Genomic DNA, 14,105 nt, shown 5'->3' with positions numbered 1-14,105 from the left:
TCTGGTTGCGGGGACATATAGGGCTTGTAGGTTCATCAAGAACCCTAGGCACCCAGAGCCAATAAATGAGCTGCACCTTGCAGTAGGGTTTCATTCTATACTGGGTATACAGCAATTCATTTGCTGAAATATAAAGAGTCAAAAATAGGTATCAAGAAAACCTTTGTATTTCCAAAATGGGCACAAGATAAGGTGTTGAGAAGCAGTGGTTATTTGCACATCTCTGAATTCTGGGGTGCCCATACTAGCATGTGAATTACAGGGCATTTCTCAAATAGACCTCTTTTTTACACCCTCTCTTTTTATTTGGAAGGAAAAAATGTAGAGAAAGACAAAAGGGGGCAATAACACTTATTTTGCTATTCTATGTTCACCCAAGTCACCCGATAAAAATGGTACCTCACTTGTGTGGGTAGACCTAGTGCCCGCGACAGGAAATGCCCCAAAACACAACGTGGACACATCACATTTTTCTACAGAAAACAGAGGTGTTTTTTGCAAAGTGCCTACCTGTGGATTTTGGCCTCTAGCTCAGCCGCCACCTAGGGAAACCTACCAAACCTGTGCATTTTTGAAAACTAGAGACCTAGGGGAATCCAAGATGGGGTGACTTGTCGAGCTCTCACCAGGTTCTGTTACCCAGAATCCTTTGCAAACCTCAAAATGTGGCTTAAAAAATTATTTTTCCTCACATTTCGGTGACAGAAAGTTCTGGAATCTGAGAGGAGCCACGAATTTCCATCCACCCAGCGTTCCCTCAAGTCTCCCGATACAAATGGTACCTCACTTGTGTGGGTAGGCATAGTGCCCGCGACAGGAAATGCTCCAAAACACTATCTGGGCACATCAAAATTATCAAATAGAAAAATACCTGTTTTTGCGGGGTGCACCTGTGTTTTTGGTCCTGGGCTCAGCAGCCATTTAGGGAAACCTACCAAACCCAGACATTTCTGAAAACTAGACACCCGAGGGAGTCAAATGAGGTGTGACTTGCGTGGATCCCCCATATTTTCTTACCCAGAATCCTCAGCAAACCGCAATTCTAGCTAAAAAAAATTAAATTTTTCCCACATTTCTGTGTGGGATCACTGCACCAGGACAAATTTCCTACCACCCAACGTTCCCCTCAGTCTCCTGGTAAAAATTATACCTTACTTGTGTAGGTGGGCCAAGTGTTTGTGACAGGGAAGAGCCACAAACACGTCGAAATTGAGGGGGAACCAAAGTGGGTCCAAAAGGGCAGTTTGAAAAAAAACATTTTTAGGCTGACAAGTGCAGCAGAAATTTTATCAGTATAGATGAGAAAATACTGGGTGGTAGGAATTTTGTGGATTACTGCAGATTCCGGAAGGTTCCATCACAAAAATGTGGGAAAAATGTGTGCTTCCCAGCAAAGTTGCAGGTTTGCAGGGCATTGTGGGTAAGGAAATGGTGCGGGGTCATCAGACGCCACGGTGGGGGGCGGGGTTGAAGGGGAAGCGATTCCCCTTCCATCCCTGCCTAGGGGACGGGTGTGCCTGGCCCCAGGGGAAGCGCTAGCGCTTCCCCCGGGGGCCCATAGCAGGACGAGGTGATCTCATCCAAGGCACCGGGGAACCGTCACCTTGGATGAGATCACCACGTCCTCGGCACACTAGGGGTTAATGTGGGAAAAAGCCAATGGTATCTGCATATGGTGTCTTGCCTTCCCTTACTTTCACTATGTACTTTTTTCTGTTTTTAGACATTGTGTTATATTATCCTGCAATCTGTATTTATTTAACACAGTGCAATATTCATCTAACAGAATATTACAAAAACAATGGTTTCTGATTTTCAAAGGGAATAAGAAATAGAAATTAATCTAGTCAGTGGCCTAAGTGCACTATTTTTGACTTGGAAGCCTGGGTTCAAGACCTGGATTCCCTGCATGACTAAACTGTGTAATCTAATTAAATCAATTTACTTCATGTGTCTAATTTCCTTGGTAGTGACATTAGAGAGCACTTTCAAGTAGTTGTGTATAGGAACACAGCGAATTATGGGGAAATGTTCTGTTATAATCATTGGGGACATTACTTTCTGCACTGAGCAACTAGACATAAATCAGTATTTAATTACATACAGTGGGAACATTGGTCAACTCCACCCATGGGGAGCCTCAAAACATGTGTAGACAAATGTACATACTTTTCTTGGCATGACACTATAAATGCAGTCTCATTATTTCAAACTACCGCCATCCAAAATGCGGAATTATTTGCTAACTGACACCAAGTTAATCTATTCAGATTCCTTTGTTTCCCGGCTGGCTGTTGAAGGTTATGAATACTGGAAAAGCACTATTGAAGTGAAAAGTGTATGGGGATCACAAGATTGGAAATTGCCTTATTCCTGTTCAAAAAATATTTTAAATGACACGGTTCAACAAACATCCTGTCTAGGGTGAGCAAAAATAAAAGAAACAAATGCGCCCAGTAGCTCTATACCAGCCAAATTCACCAATGGGCAACCATTCCTAAATATCACAGAGAAAGAACTGAATGCTTGGGTTCAGAACGGTACCTCTAATTCCACACCTTCAAGTCCCGGCGGGTGGTTATTGTGGCTAATAGACGCGAATGAGTGTCAGACGCGTTTTGCTAATTCCTCAGGGGGTTTCAAGATTAGCCGGCCGGACTCTTGCTATGTCTCAGGTCAACACTCTGGTATAGTTACCACATACAGTGTGGGTAAACTATGCCAACAATGGTTATGCACTAAAACCTTAGCAGCAGTTAAAGAACATCTAAGTCTACTATCAGAGGAAGTAGACTAGCAAGATTTCTTGCTAGGTCCAAGAAAACCCTGTTCTAAACGATTCCGGTATGCCATATACAATGAAATTTGGAAGCTTTCTCACATGGAAGTAGATGCATGTTTGAGGCAGACAGGTAAGGAAAATATGGAAAAGGCTTTAGCTGTTGTCTATATTGGCATGAATACTCTGTCCAACAGAATATACACACTTAATAATATTGTGTCTTCTGCAATTGATATCTTACTCCAGTATTGGAACTTTCATAGATTCACAAGCTTGAATCATTCCCCGTCGTCGAGATGGGAGATCCTTGTACCTTAGAAAAAAGACAATGTCCCCAAAGACATATTAGCAATAACATAAAAACTCTACATTTTAGTAATCTATCCAAGTCCTTATGTAAAAAGGACCAAACTTGAGCCTCAGCCAATCAGACTGCCCCACCCTCCAGACCCCTCCTGAGAGAAGCTCCAGTACCTCAGATTTGCTACTGCACGTCGTGCTAGGGAGTCTTCTCTGAGCTCTGCTCATTTTGTTCCTGTTGGAGAAGATCTGGTCACTGCATCTGAATTTCTACTTTGCTATTAAGTGTTTCTGATTTACACTCACACTTTTCTGGAGCCTGGCCTGACCTTAACAGCACAATGTCTGACAGAGAGAGGAAAAGTCTCTTTAGAGCCTGCAGTACTTGTGGCAAGATAAGGCTCCATTCTGAAGATTCTTATAGAGATTGCATATATTGCCTCTATCCTGACCATTCTGCTACTGATTGTAAGGTATGTCGTACCTTTTCCTCAAAAACTTTGAAGGATAGAGAGGGAAGACTGCTAATATGGCTCCAGAAGCTTAAATCAAGGAAAAACCCTGTCTCAGACTGACAGTGATGAGTTTTCATGGTCTTATAAAAGATCCCAAAAGCAGTAAAAGATCGCCTCACTCTGAAAAGGGTTCAAAACAACCCTCAAAAACTTTCAAAAAGACCTTTCAGGGGTCTGTTGAAGGCCGCAGTCTCCCATCATCACCTCAAGAGAAAAGATCTTCCTCACAGTCCAAGCATCGGCCTTCAACGTCAAAGGAGGTGCCTAAACCTTCTTCACAGCCTTCTATGCCTCCACCAAAGGTTCTGACTACATTCAGAAAGTCTTCCTCAGCTCCTGACGACGGACCGTCGTCAAAGTCATTGTCGTTGACGAGAACATATACGGCAGCTGCATCGACAGTGTCAACGTTTACCAGACCCTCGACTGTGGCTTCCTGTGTCGTCGACTGTAACGAAATCTAGACCGTCAACGTTGAAGAAAAAAAAATTCGTCAGACGATTCCGACGACACCGTCGACGAGGATTCCGATGGCTATGCCATCGCCGGCGGCACCGTCAACGGGGAGCGGTGCATCTTGGCAAATGGAGATGACTTTGTCGACAGGACCGTCGTCTACACCGCCGACGAGGAGGAAACCACAGGCCTTGACTGGGAGAGGGGATATAACTCCGAGAGCCACATCCCCAAGTAAGGTCACACCTTTAATTCCTGCTCATCTTTTGGAAGAAGATTCTGATGATGATGGGCCATTTGGGGCAGCCCATAGTCCTTCCCAGCTCCATGTTAAATGTCAGGAGGATGAAGCAGAATATTATCAGCAGTATTATTCTCCTGAAGGACAGCAATCAAATGTGCCAGAGGATATGGTCTGTATCCAGAGTTCCCTTATGTCTGATTTACAACTGATGTTATCAGATTACAAAAAAAGAGTTTTCCATCGGAACCACAATCGGACATGCAAATGGCGCCTCCTCCCTTGGTGCCTGCCACTCCAGTGCCACAGCCTAGGTTATCTCCTAGATCAGCGAGAAGTACCCCGCAAAGGACTTTCATGCAGGTTACTGACTCCTCGGATGAGGAAAGGGAGGAAGGAGAGTTGCAGAATGCGCATTCGGGTTGGGACAACTATATATTGTCGACCCCTTCATCTCCATCACCTACCTCTGTGGATTCTCCCCCAGGAGATATTGGGGGTTCCAATAATCAGCTTGAAAGAGCAGCAAAGAGATTTGCATTGCCCATGTCATCTAAGCAGATGGATTATTTTTTTATACGACTTCAAGGAGCCTTTTCAAAAGAGTATCCACTCCATACCCATAGTGGGCTACATCTGGGAAGAAAGTCTCAAGGTAATGAGGAATCCAGCTATGGTGACAGCAGTGTTACCTAGATTAGAAAAAATATATAAGGCCCCAGAAGATGCCCCAGCTTGTCTCATTGGTCATCTGAAGCCAGACTCGGTCATAACCCAGGCAGCGCATTCAAAAAATTAGTACATGCCAACGTCAGCTCCTTCAGACAAGGAAGGGAGAAGGCTGGATAACAACATCGGAAAGCGTTTCTCCTCTATGTCGGGGCTTATAGTAAGAGCAGCGAACTCGTTGCAATCCTGGGGAGGTACCACAGACAGCTGTGGGCCGATATTGCTCCGTATCTGGACCACCTTTTGGAAGACTCTAAGGTGGAGGTGAAGAAGATCCTCTTGGACGGGGAGCGCACCTCGGCTGAGGTAATCTATTGCGACCACTGCTTTTTGTTAATTAGCTGGTGGGGCGGTGCTGCGACGTCAGGGCTAACTTAGAGCAACTTCCTTTCGTCCGGAAGTTCAGAATAAAGTATTAGACCTCCCGTTTGATGGGGAGGCTCTTTTCGGCAAGCATGTGGATGAAGCTCTGCAAGCCATCAAAACGTATACATACACTCCAAGGTCCTTAGGAACCCTTCAATTTAAAAAGATGCCTTTTCGTGCTTCCAGGAAGAGAGAACGAGAGAGCAGACACCCTCTGCAGGCTGACGTCCTCCTTTCACGAATGGGAGCTGAACCAGGAATGGGAACTGAGCCAGGAGGTGCTCGACCAAATTTTCAGAAGGTGGGGGAAACCCAAACTGGATCTTTTTGCAACTCCCCAGAACAACAAATGCTGCTTTTATGCAAGTTGGGTTCACCATCCAGGCTCATGGAGGAATGCATTTTCGATGGCATGGTGTGGAATATTTGCCTACGCTTTTCCACCCATTCCCCTGATCTCAAGAGTACTTGGCAAGATCAAAAGAGACTTATCCTAGTAGCTCTGTTTTGGCCTCGCCAAAATTGGTTTTCGGAACTCCTCCTACTTTCAGAGACAGACCACATTCCACTGAAAGTTTCACCACTGCTCTTGACAAGGAGCGAGTTATCATCTTGGATCATGAACACAGTGAGTTCACCTATTAAAATATTCACCCGGAATGTCAGGATATTGTTTCGAAAACCGGAGCAGATAGCACCAACAAATCATACTCTTTAAAATGGAAAAGGTTTTGTTTGTGGTGTCAAAAGGAGCAGATTGATCCGTTGTTGTCGCCGCCAGAGCGAATATTGCCCTATCTCTTCTATCTAGCGTTGACAGGCTTGGCGCATCCATCCATCAGAGTGCACTTGGCAGCCATAACTCGCTTCAGACGTTCGACGACATTGCCATCTCTCTGGTCTTCTAGATTGGTCAAACAACTTCCTAAAAGGCTATTGAGTTTTTCCACCAGTAAGGCCTCCTCCACCGTCTTGGCAGGGCAACACGGTTCTCTCTCAACTTATGAGACACCCATTTGAACCAATTCACAGAGCTGATTTGAAGCACTTATCGTGGAAAGTAGCTCTTTTGCCAGCCCATACTTCTTCTAGACGGGTCAGCAAGATCCAGGCGTTGACCATTCAAGAGCCTTTCCTTCAATGTAAAAATGAAAGAGTGATACTTCATACTGACCTGAAATTTGTTCCAAAGGTGCCATCAGACTTCCATATTAACGAACCTTTGATTTTGAAATCTTTCTTTCTGAACCTGTCATCTCCGGCAGAAAGAGCTCTTCACACGTTGGACATCAAAAGGAATCTCAAATTTTATTTGAAGAGAACCAAGCATTTTCGAAAGACTACTCAATTGTTTGTTTCATATAGTGCCCTTTGGAAGGGACAGGCCCTTTCCAACCAGAGTATAGCCAGGTGGATAGTAGCTGCTATAAACCTTTGTCACCAAGCAGCTGGTAAACCTTTACATTCTTCTGTAAGGGCACACTCTATGAGATCTGTCTCAGCGTCCATGCCACTGTTTGCAGGTGTACTCCTGCAGGACATTTGCAGAACAGCCACCTGCAAAAGTACTCACAATTTTACAAAGCACTATTGTCTGGATGCCATCCCTAAAGGAGATGTAGCGGTTGGTCAGGCGGTCCTGCGACATCTGTTCTGGTAATGGTGAGCTCATTTTACCTCCCTCCATCCTTCTTTTCTGATACGCACATTGCATGGTATGATGGTTGTGTGTCCCATTTGCATATAGTTCTGATCACACATAAATAGGTTTGCTAATAGGTTACAGTTATTTTATAGAAAATAATGCTATCATGTCTTTGCAGATAACTCAGCGATCTGTCAAGAATTCAAAACGATACATAGTCAATGCAATGTTCTCTGAATACTGCTTTAGAGTCTGATTCAAGCATGTGAATCTATGAAAGTTCCAATACTGGAGTACGAAAATAAGTTACTTACCTGTAACTATAGTTCTCCAGTACTGGAATCTTTCATAGATTCACATGCGACCCACCCACCTCCTGGGGGAAGCTCACCTTCATTATTTTCTTGATCAACCTTTAAGATACACACTAGTGCTTAGAAAATCTGAGATACTGGAGCTTCTCTCAGAGGAATCCCAAAGGAAATACATCAACAGTAGTGACTTGTTTGCATCTTTTAATTTGTCCAGGGAGCAACAGATAATGGCTAAAAAAAAGCGAGTTGCACCATGCTCAACATAGAAAAGTTAGAAAAGTTGCCTTTCATTGTAGCAGAGACACCACCAACAGTATGGCTCGTGCATGGCGTTACAAATCTGCCAATTTCCACCTTTCGTTTCACAAAATGCTAGAAACATTTTGCTGTGGGCAGATATGAGTGGCTAGGATATAGCTATACAAAAGAAGAGTGGAAGTTGCCTTTCGAGTTTAACTGTCTGAACGGCGAAACAGAGGTCTTTCTGAGTGGAAGCAAATGTGAGACTACTGTTAGTCATTCAGTGATCTGCAAACAAGTTTCACTTCACAGTTTCTGCAATGTGTGGGAGTTGCAAACTTGGCATGCTTTCTGAAGGGTACTCCCATCCCTTTGATTTGTCCAGCATTTCATATACTTTCAAATGGAAGTTATGTGGTCCTGAGCAATCAGAGCTGCTGTGGAATGAGACCAGGAATTGCCTACGCAATTTTGGTGTCTCAAATTGTAATTTGTTGTGGACATGTTCTGTTCCCCTCCAAAAGAGTAGCAGAAATGTGGCTTCACATTGATAATACTAATGTAAATTATGACAAGCTGAGCAGACTAAAGGCGCTACTGTTTTAAAAACAAGTGGCGCTGATATTGTCCAGAGAGACGAATTCTCTACAGATAGCAGGATCATCAGCCGAGATACAACCCCTATTAAATACCAACTTCCCTAAGCACTTTGGAGAGCTGGTCTTCAGAACTTTCAACGCCTCGTGCACTACAGGGATTGTACATTTCTTTAAGGCTGTTGGGTCTGGATTCGTTTTCATCTTCTAGACTGTCTTCAGAGTCATTCCATCAGCTATCCAGTCACTCTATTCAACTGTGGTTGGCGGCTTTCCTTTGACTTTGGCACTAATTGGCGTAATACTGATGCTGCTGTTTCTAATACGCAGTGGTTGTGCTTTCTAAGCTAAATGGAGTAATGGAGCTATTACCACCAGCCAGGCTGTGTTGTGATTGCATAGTACAGTTCTTTGCTGCAACGTTGATGGAAAAATTGGAGCATGATTGGTCATTGTCATTCTGACCAGTCCTGTTGTGCATGCAACCTGTCTTTCATTGCACCTGGTGCCTCTTTGAGGGTCTACCATTAGTGTGTCTTGCCGTTCAGCCAGTGCCTTCTGTGGACAAGGAGCGGCTGATGTTCTCGATGAGGGTTCATTCATGGTCGTGCCCCATGAGAGTGAGGTTGGTTTTCAAGGCCAGTTATGAGCCACCGCTTGTGAACTATTTGGCTCCTATGACATCTGGCATTATAGATGGTGCTGCCTACGCTCGTTATCCTGCGTTTGAGGCTTCTGCACGCTTCTGCTCCGATGGATCCATCTGCCAATCCTGTGATCGATCTGACATCTGATGATTTGGAGTCTTTCCTGGATCCACTCCCATTTATGACTTTGGAGACATTCTTCAGGGTCATGATTGTTGTTGAATGATTCGACCATGGGCCTTATTCAAAGTTTTAAAATTTAACAGCAAATTGCCTTATTAATTTGACTCCCATTTGGCCGGCAGTGCTTGTCATGGTTACGATATTATTTCTTTGTATGTTTTTAGCCTGGCTTTTAATTAGATTTTAGACTGTTTTTAGCTCAGAGCATTTTAGCGTGGACTTATGCACCCTCAATAGCGAGTTAGCATCCTTGTTTCGGCAATGGGGAAGGTGTGGTGAATCCAATTTAGTTTTTATTGGGACTCAGGAGTTTAGCTTAGCCTTTGGCTTGCACGTCCGTGTCCCCGTCACCTATTGACTTTTAACCTACTTAGCTTGCTCTGTTTTAGCCCATTTGTTTTATTATTGTTTTTTAAGATGGCTGCCATTGTTTATAGTTATAGAAATGTTTTGATTTGCATTATCAGTACCACTCTGGGAAGGCGTCATTATCAGCATCATGATCAGTGATGTATGTAGGGATTAACCTCATGTCCCTTTCTCACTTACGTGTGATAGGAACATAATGTACACTTGTTGGGGATTGTTTATATAATTGCTGCTACAAGTTTGCCTGATCTGTATAAATACATCTCACATGGACAAGGTCATTAGAGGGATTTCTTCCAGATGCCATCTACAATGCACATCACCTTGCTGCAGAACTCAGCATCTGTGTCACCACGGAGTCTGACCTAGAGACCTCCTTCATTGCCTGTGTGTGACTAAGACTTGTTGCTAAATTGAGAAAAGGATAACTTCTGTTACACCACAACTTCCCTGAGATGTCGCAATCTAGAGTCCATGCATAAGGATGCCAGAAATCACCTTGAACTGTTTTTATTTTTTATTTTATTTTGATGAGGTACTGCTTGTGAGCCGGGAGGGTTGGGCCGAGAGTTGCCACTTGTTGCAGGAGTGGCTTAGTCCGCTACAAACAAAGGTTTTGTCTTCCCTAAACCAGCAGTGTTGCCCAGGAGCAAGAGTCCAACTAGGACATGACAAAAGATGTTACATATCATGATAGTAGCCAGGTATATATCAACAGATTCCATTGTATCTTTACAGAAGACAGTGCTGGGCTATATACATTCATGAAAAGTTAGCATACATTTTTTTTTTAATTCCGTGTAACAAACTGACCTATAATCATCTGTCCCTTTGCATACTCTTACCCAGTCACAGCTGCCTTAACTATCAGTGTAGGGAACCCTGTAGCGCTTAGAAGAAAGTGTTCTAGTGGGTAAATTGCTACAGTGTATCAGTGATAGGCACCCTTAGACCACTGCCCTGTGCAGCTGTCTGGATTTGGCAAGAAACAATTGGTACATAGAAACTGAGTGTTTAGGATTGGGGGTGGATTGTGGGGAAGAATATCATCCTTGGGCAGTCTATAGAGCCCTCCACCAAAAAAAAAAACATGTGCATATAGTAACAAGTTTTCTCAAACCAGTTCATTCCTCCCTGAATAACAGAGTGCTCTTAGATTGAAACCAAGAGAGCAAGACCTTGGTCCAACTTATGAAAGTCAGAGCAAGTGAATCCTTCAAGTGCAGTGTAATATTGTGTTTTGCTAGAAGAAGAGCCAGGCCGAGGAACTTAGTGGAGGGTTTCTCAAAATTAGGGTGTGGGAAAATGCCCAATATGAACACTTCTGGGGAATTTGTTAGTACATAGCCCATCGTGGTCGACAGCACCTCAAGAACTCTGCTGGTATGGAAGGAGTGTGGCGGAAAGACCAAAACATACAAAGCAAATTGCATCTAATTGCATAAAGTGAGAACTTGCAGCTGGGACTTCCAGGTATATTTTGTTCGGGCAGGTGTAAGGGAAGAATATTAAATTGAATATACTTAAAATGGGAGCTCCCGGATGCTTTATGGGGATATGCCAATATTTTATCCCAGTCCGCGTGGTGCAGAGGTTTAGCCAGGTTAGTCTCGAGTTAGTACAGAGGGAAGCCTTGTAATGGTCACTATGTTTCAGGAACGCTTTGTACTCCTCTTACCAGTTTGCCACCAGTCCCTATATTGTTCAGCATCTGGCACACTTCGTGGGGTTGGTGCTAGGTGGTGGACACAAAATAGGGAATTTAATGATTGTTTAAGATATTCGTAAGTAAGGAAATGACCCACATGAAGTATGTAGTCCACCACAAGGGTTTGGAAATCTAATAGCTTGTCGTCAACAAACAAATCCCCCAATTTTGAGAGGCCTTCAGCATGCCACTGACAGTTGTCTAGAGTGAACCCTTCCTGTGTAAGAGGGGAGGCCTAGCAAAGGTAGTGCAGAAGCGTAGGGCTTCTTTGTGTTAGTGGGTTTACAGGTTCTAGTAAGGAAAGAGAAAGCTGTGTGGAATAACCCTGGGTGGCGCTGGGTAGAACGGTCAGTAGGAAATAATGAATAGTGCAGTAAGCCCCCCTCAAAGTCTTTACGGGTTTACCATGTCTCATGCAGGGGGTGGCGAGACAGACCGTGAGTCTCCCACTGGAGCTGTGTAACTAAACAGTAGCGTTCAAAGATAAGAAGGGCTAATCCACTCCCAGTCACAGGTAGCACCCCAGCCCCCAAATCAGATGTGGGACGTATCTGAAGAAAGAACGAGGGATGAGCAAGGGAAAGTTTGCAAAATAATACCATAACCAGAGTAGCACCACCAGCTTCACGAGTGCCAGGCGGTCCATTACTGAAAGCAGAAGAAAAGACCAAAAATCAAACTGGGCTCAGAGACCCTGTCACTCTGGCCAGATTTCCATCCTGCAAATCATGGAGGGAATAGTAGATATTAATCCCTAGGTATTGAAAGGTAACTGATTTCCAGTTCAATCTGGGACCTTATTGTATATAAAAGGGAAAACACTACCATATGTTAAAGAAATACTTATTACATTTTAAAACCTTTATCATGTTCTTCCATTTTTTGTGTGATTAACATCCCAATTATTTTGAAGATTGTACAAGTACTTTGGCATTTAGGGATAAGCCAGATCACTAGTTCAACCTTGTTTTGACTGCAGATCTATTTAAGACATGGACAGAGTGGACAATTGCCCAGGGCACAACCTTCCAAACGGTCTAGCCCCTACTCACCCTTCACAAGCATGGCCAGCAGACCTTTTCACCAGCAGTTTGCAACGTGGGATGGCTGCTTGTTCAACCATTTGACAGTGCCTCTTCAGTTTCTCCTCTCTCTGCTTAGAGAACTCCTCAGAGGTGTGCAATACTTCCCAATACCCATGGCTGGCCCGTCTTGTCTCATTTTAGGAACTATCCCACCTTGTTGTTCTCTTCCTTTTTTGTCCGTTTCTTAGCAACAGCCCTTTGAATAAGTTGCTGTGGATCGCTCATCTGACCTTGACTGCATCCTGTCCTTTAATTGTTTTTGATTGGTAGCTCGGGCTGTCTGTTCTGAGATAAATGCAGGGTCCCGGGCGCGCACTCTAGTGCTGTGAGACCATAGACAAGTTGTAGGTACCTCACATCCTGACATTAGGTGCAGGACTGTCGCCCAAACCATCTGTTCTGCCTCATTCATTTTATTAAAGTTTAAAGTCCACTGGAGGTTGAGGTGAGCCAGATGTTTTTTATTTAAACTTGTCTAAAGTGGTAGAAGGCTACATACCTTAATGTTTCCTACACTGCTTGTGATAGCTTTAAAATATTTAGAAACATAATCAAACTGTTGCTTTGCTCCAAGAACAATTGGGCAAATTTGGATAGGGCTAATGCCCTTGACACCGTGCACGGGGCGTTAATTCACTACTGAACAAGGATATAAGGTACCACCTGAATGTAGCAAACGCGGAGCACAACCACATATAGACCATTGTGAATAAATAGTGCTATGTAGAAAATAGTAACTATACTCGCTGGCAAAGGAGTGGGGTATGGCCTCTCCTTCCATGTGTCTGCAAAAATGTACCTTTTGTCCTGAATTTGTATCCATGCTCGATGACAACCCTACAGTTTACCAAATCGTTAATTGTTACATTATGCGGAGTCGTCACTATGTCGAGCTAGTTTCCACTTGAAGCCTTTAACTTATGATTGGACTAGTAAAACTACAAGTACCAGAATGCAACGTGATGTGATAGCTGACTGGCCACTCGTCGTACTATACAACTTGCCCTTTTCTAGACATAATAGTTCGTACTAACCGTATCTAGTTGGTTTAATAGTTTTAAAGTGTTTCAGTGAAACAGCTTACTGTCAACACTGGACGACTTCTGCCCCACCAGGCTTAAATCGTGTTGCCCGTAGGCTGCACAACTACTAGACCTCTGCAGTTAGTGCACTAACCCATCGATCAACCTTACCAGCTTAAAGTGCGTCCGTGTTTACTTGCCTTTGCAAAGGCCTTCACGGGGTCACTCGGGTTCAGCTGGAGCACGTTTCCCAGGAAGGGCAGCGGGACAGGCCCCGGGGGTCGCCGGTGCGAGGGATACCACAGCCTCCGGAGCTCCAGCACCAGCAGGAGCACAGCTCCGCCGAGCAGCACCGATAACCAGGTTGGACACTCCATCCCAGCGAGAGGAACCATCTCCCAGTCCTGGCGGAAGTTCACAAACTAGCCGTGTCAGGACGGCGGAAGCAAGAAAAACGGAGGTATCACAGCACGGATTAAGGGCGTCGGTCAGTTCGCAAAGTCAGAAGGAATATAGCGCCGTAGAGCGGCGTCAGGGTATGGAGACTGCTGACAAGGAGCGCCCTTTAGCCGGCCGCTGCCATCCACGCCTTGGAGTCGCACTTAAAGGAAGTTATCAGGAAGACGCGAAGCAGGAAAAGCAGGTGACATAACTGGGTCCGAGGTCTCGAAAATGGAACGGGCAGTTGTAGAGCGAGCGCCTAGATGCGAGTAGGGTCGCGCTGAAACCCGAAGAGGGCAGTAGGAGGGATGGGTAGAACGTGTGGATGGGAGGGATGGGTAGAACGTGTGGGTGGGAGGGATTGGGCACAGGGTGGGATTGGCCTCAAGGGCGCTTTGGCAGTGCTGCCCTGACAGGTCAGTGCGCGGGTTTAGTCAGCGATTATTTGTGAGCCTGTTTTATGTTC

General features: G+C 44.6%; 1 protein-coding gene across 1 annotated transcript in view; it reads right to left on the bottom strand.

Moving 5' to 3' along the window:
- The window catches only part of LOC138268489 (cytochrome P450 2J2-like), a 141,983-nt gene extending 128,102 nt beyond the window's left edge, over positions 1-13,881 (bottom strand). Inside the window, exon 1 of the mRNA XM_069218196.1 lies at positions 13,399-13,881. Within this exon, the coding sequence (XP_069074297.1) occupies positions 13,399-13,593 (195 nt within the window). The 5' untranslated portion in view covers positions 13,594-13,881. The remainder of the gene's footprint in view (positions 1-13,398) is intronic.
- Positions 13,882-14,105: the final 224 nt, after the last annotated feature.

Source organism: Pleurodeles waltl, chromosome 12, assembly GCF_031143425.1.
Source record: "Pleurodeles waltl isolate 20211129_DDA chromosome 12, aPleWal1.hap1.20221129, whole genome shotgun sequence".
In the NCBI taxonomy this organism is placed as follows: Eukaryota; Metazoa; Chordata; class Amphibia; order Caudata; family Salamandridae; genus Pleurodeles; species Pleurodeles waltl.
The sequence above is the reverse complement of the archived record's forward strand: the minus strand, read 5'-3'. Positions and strand labels throughout refer to the sequence as shown.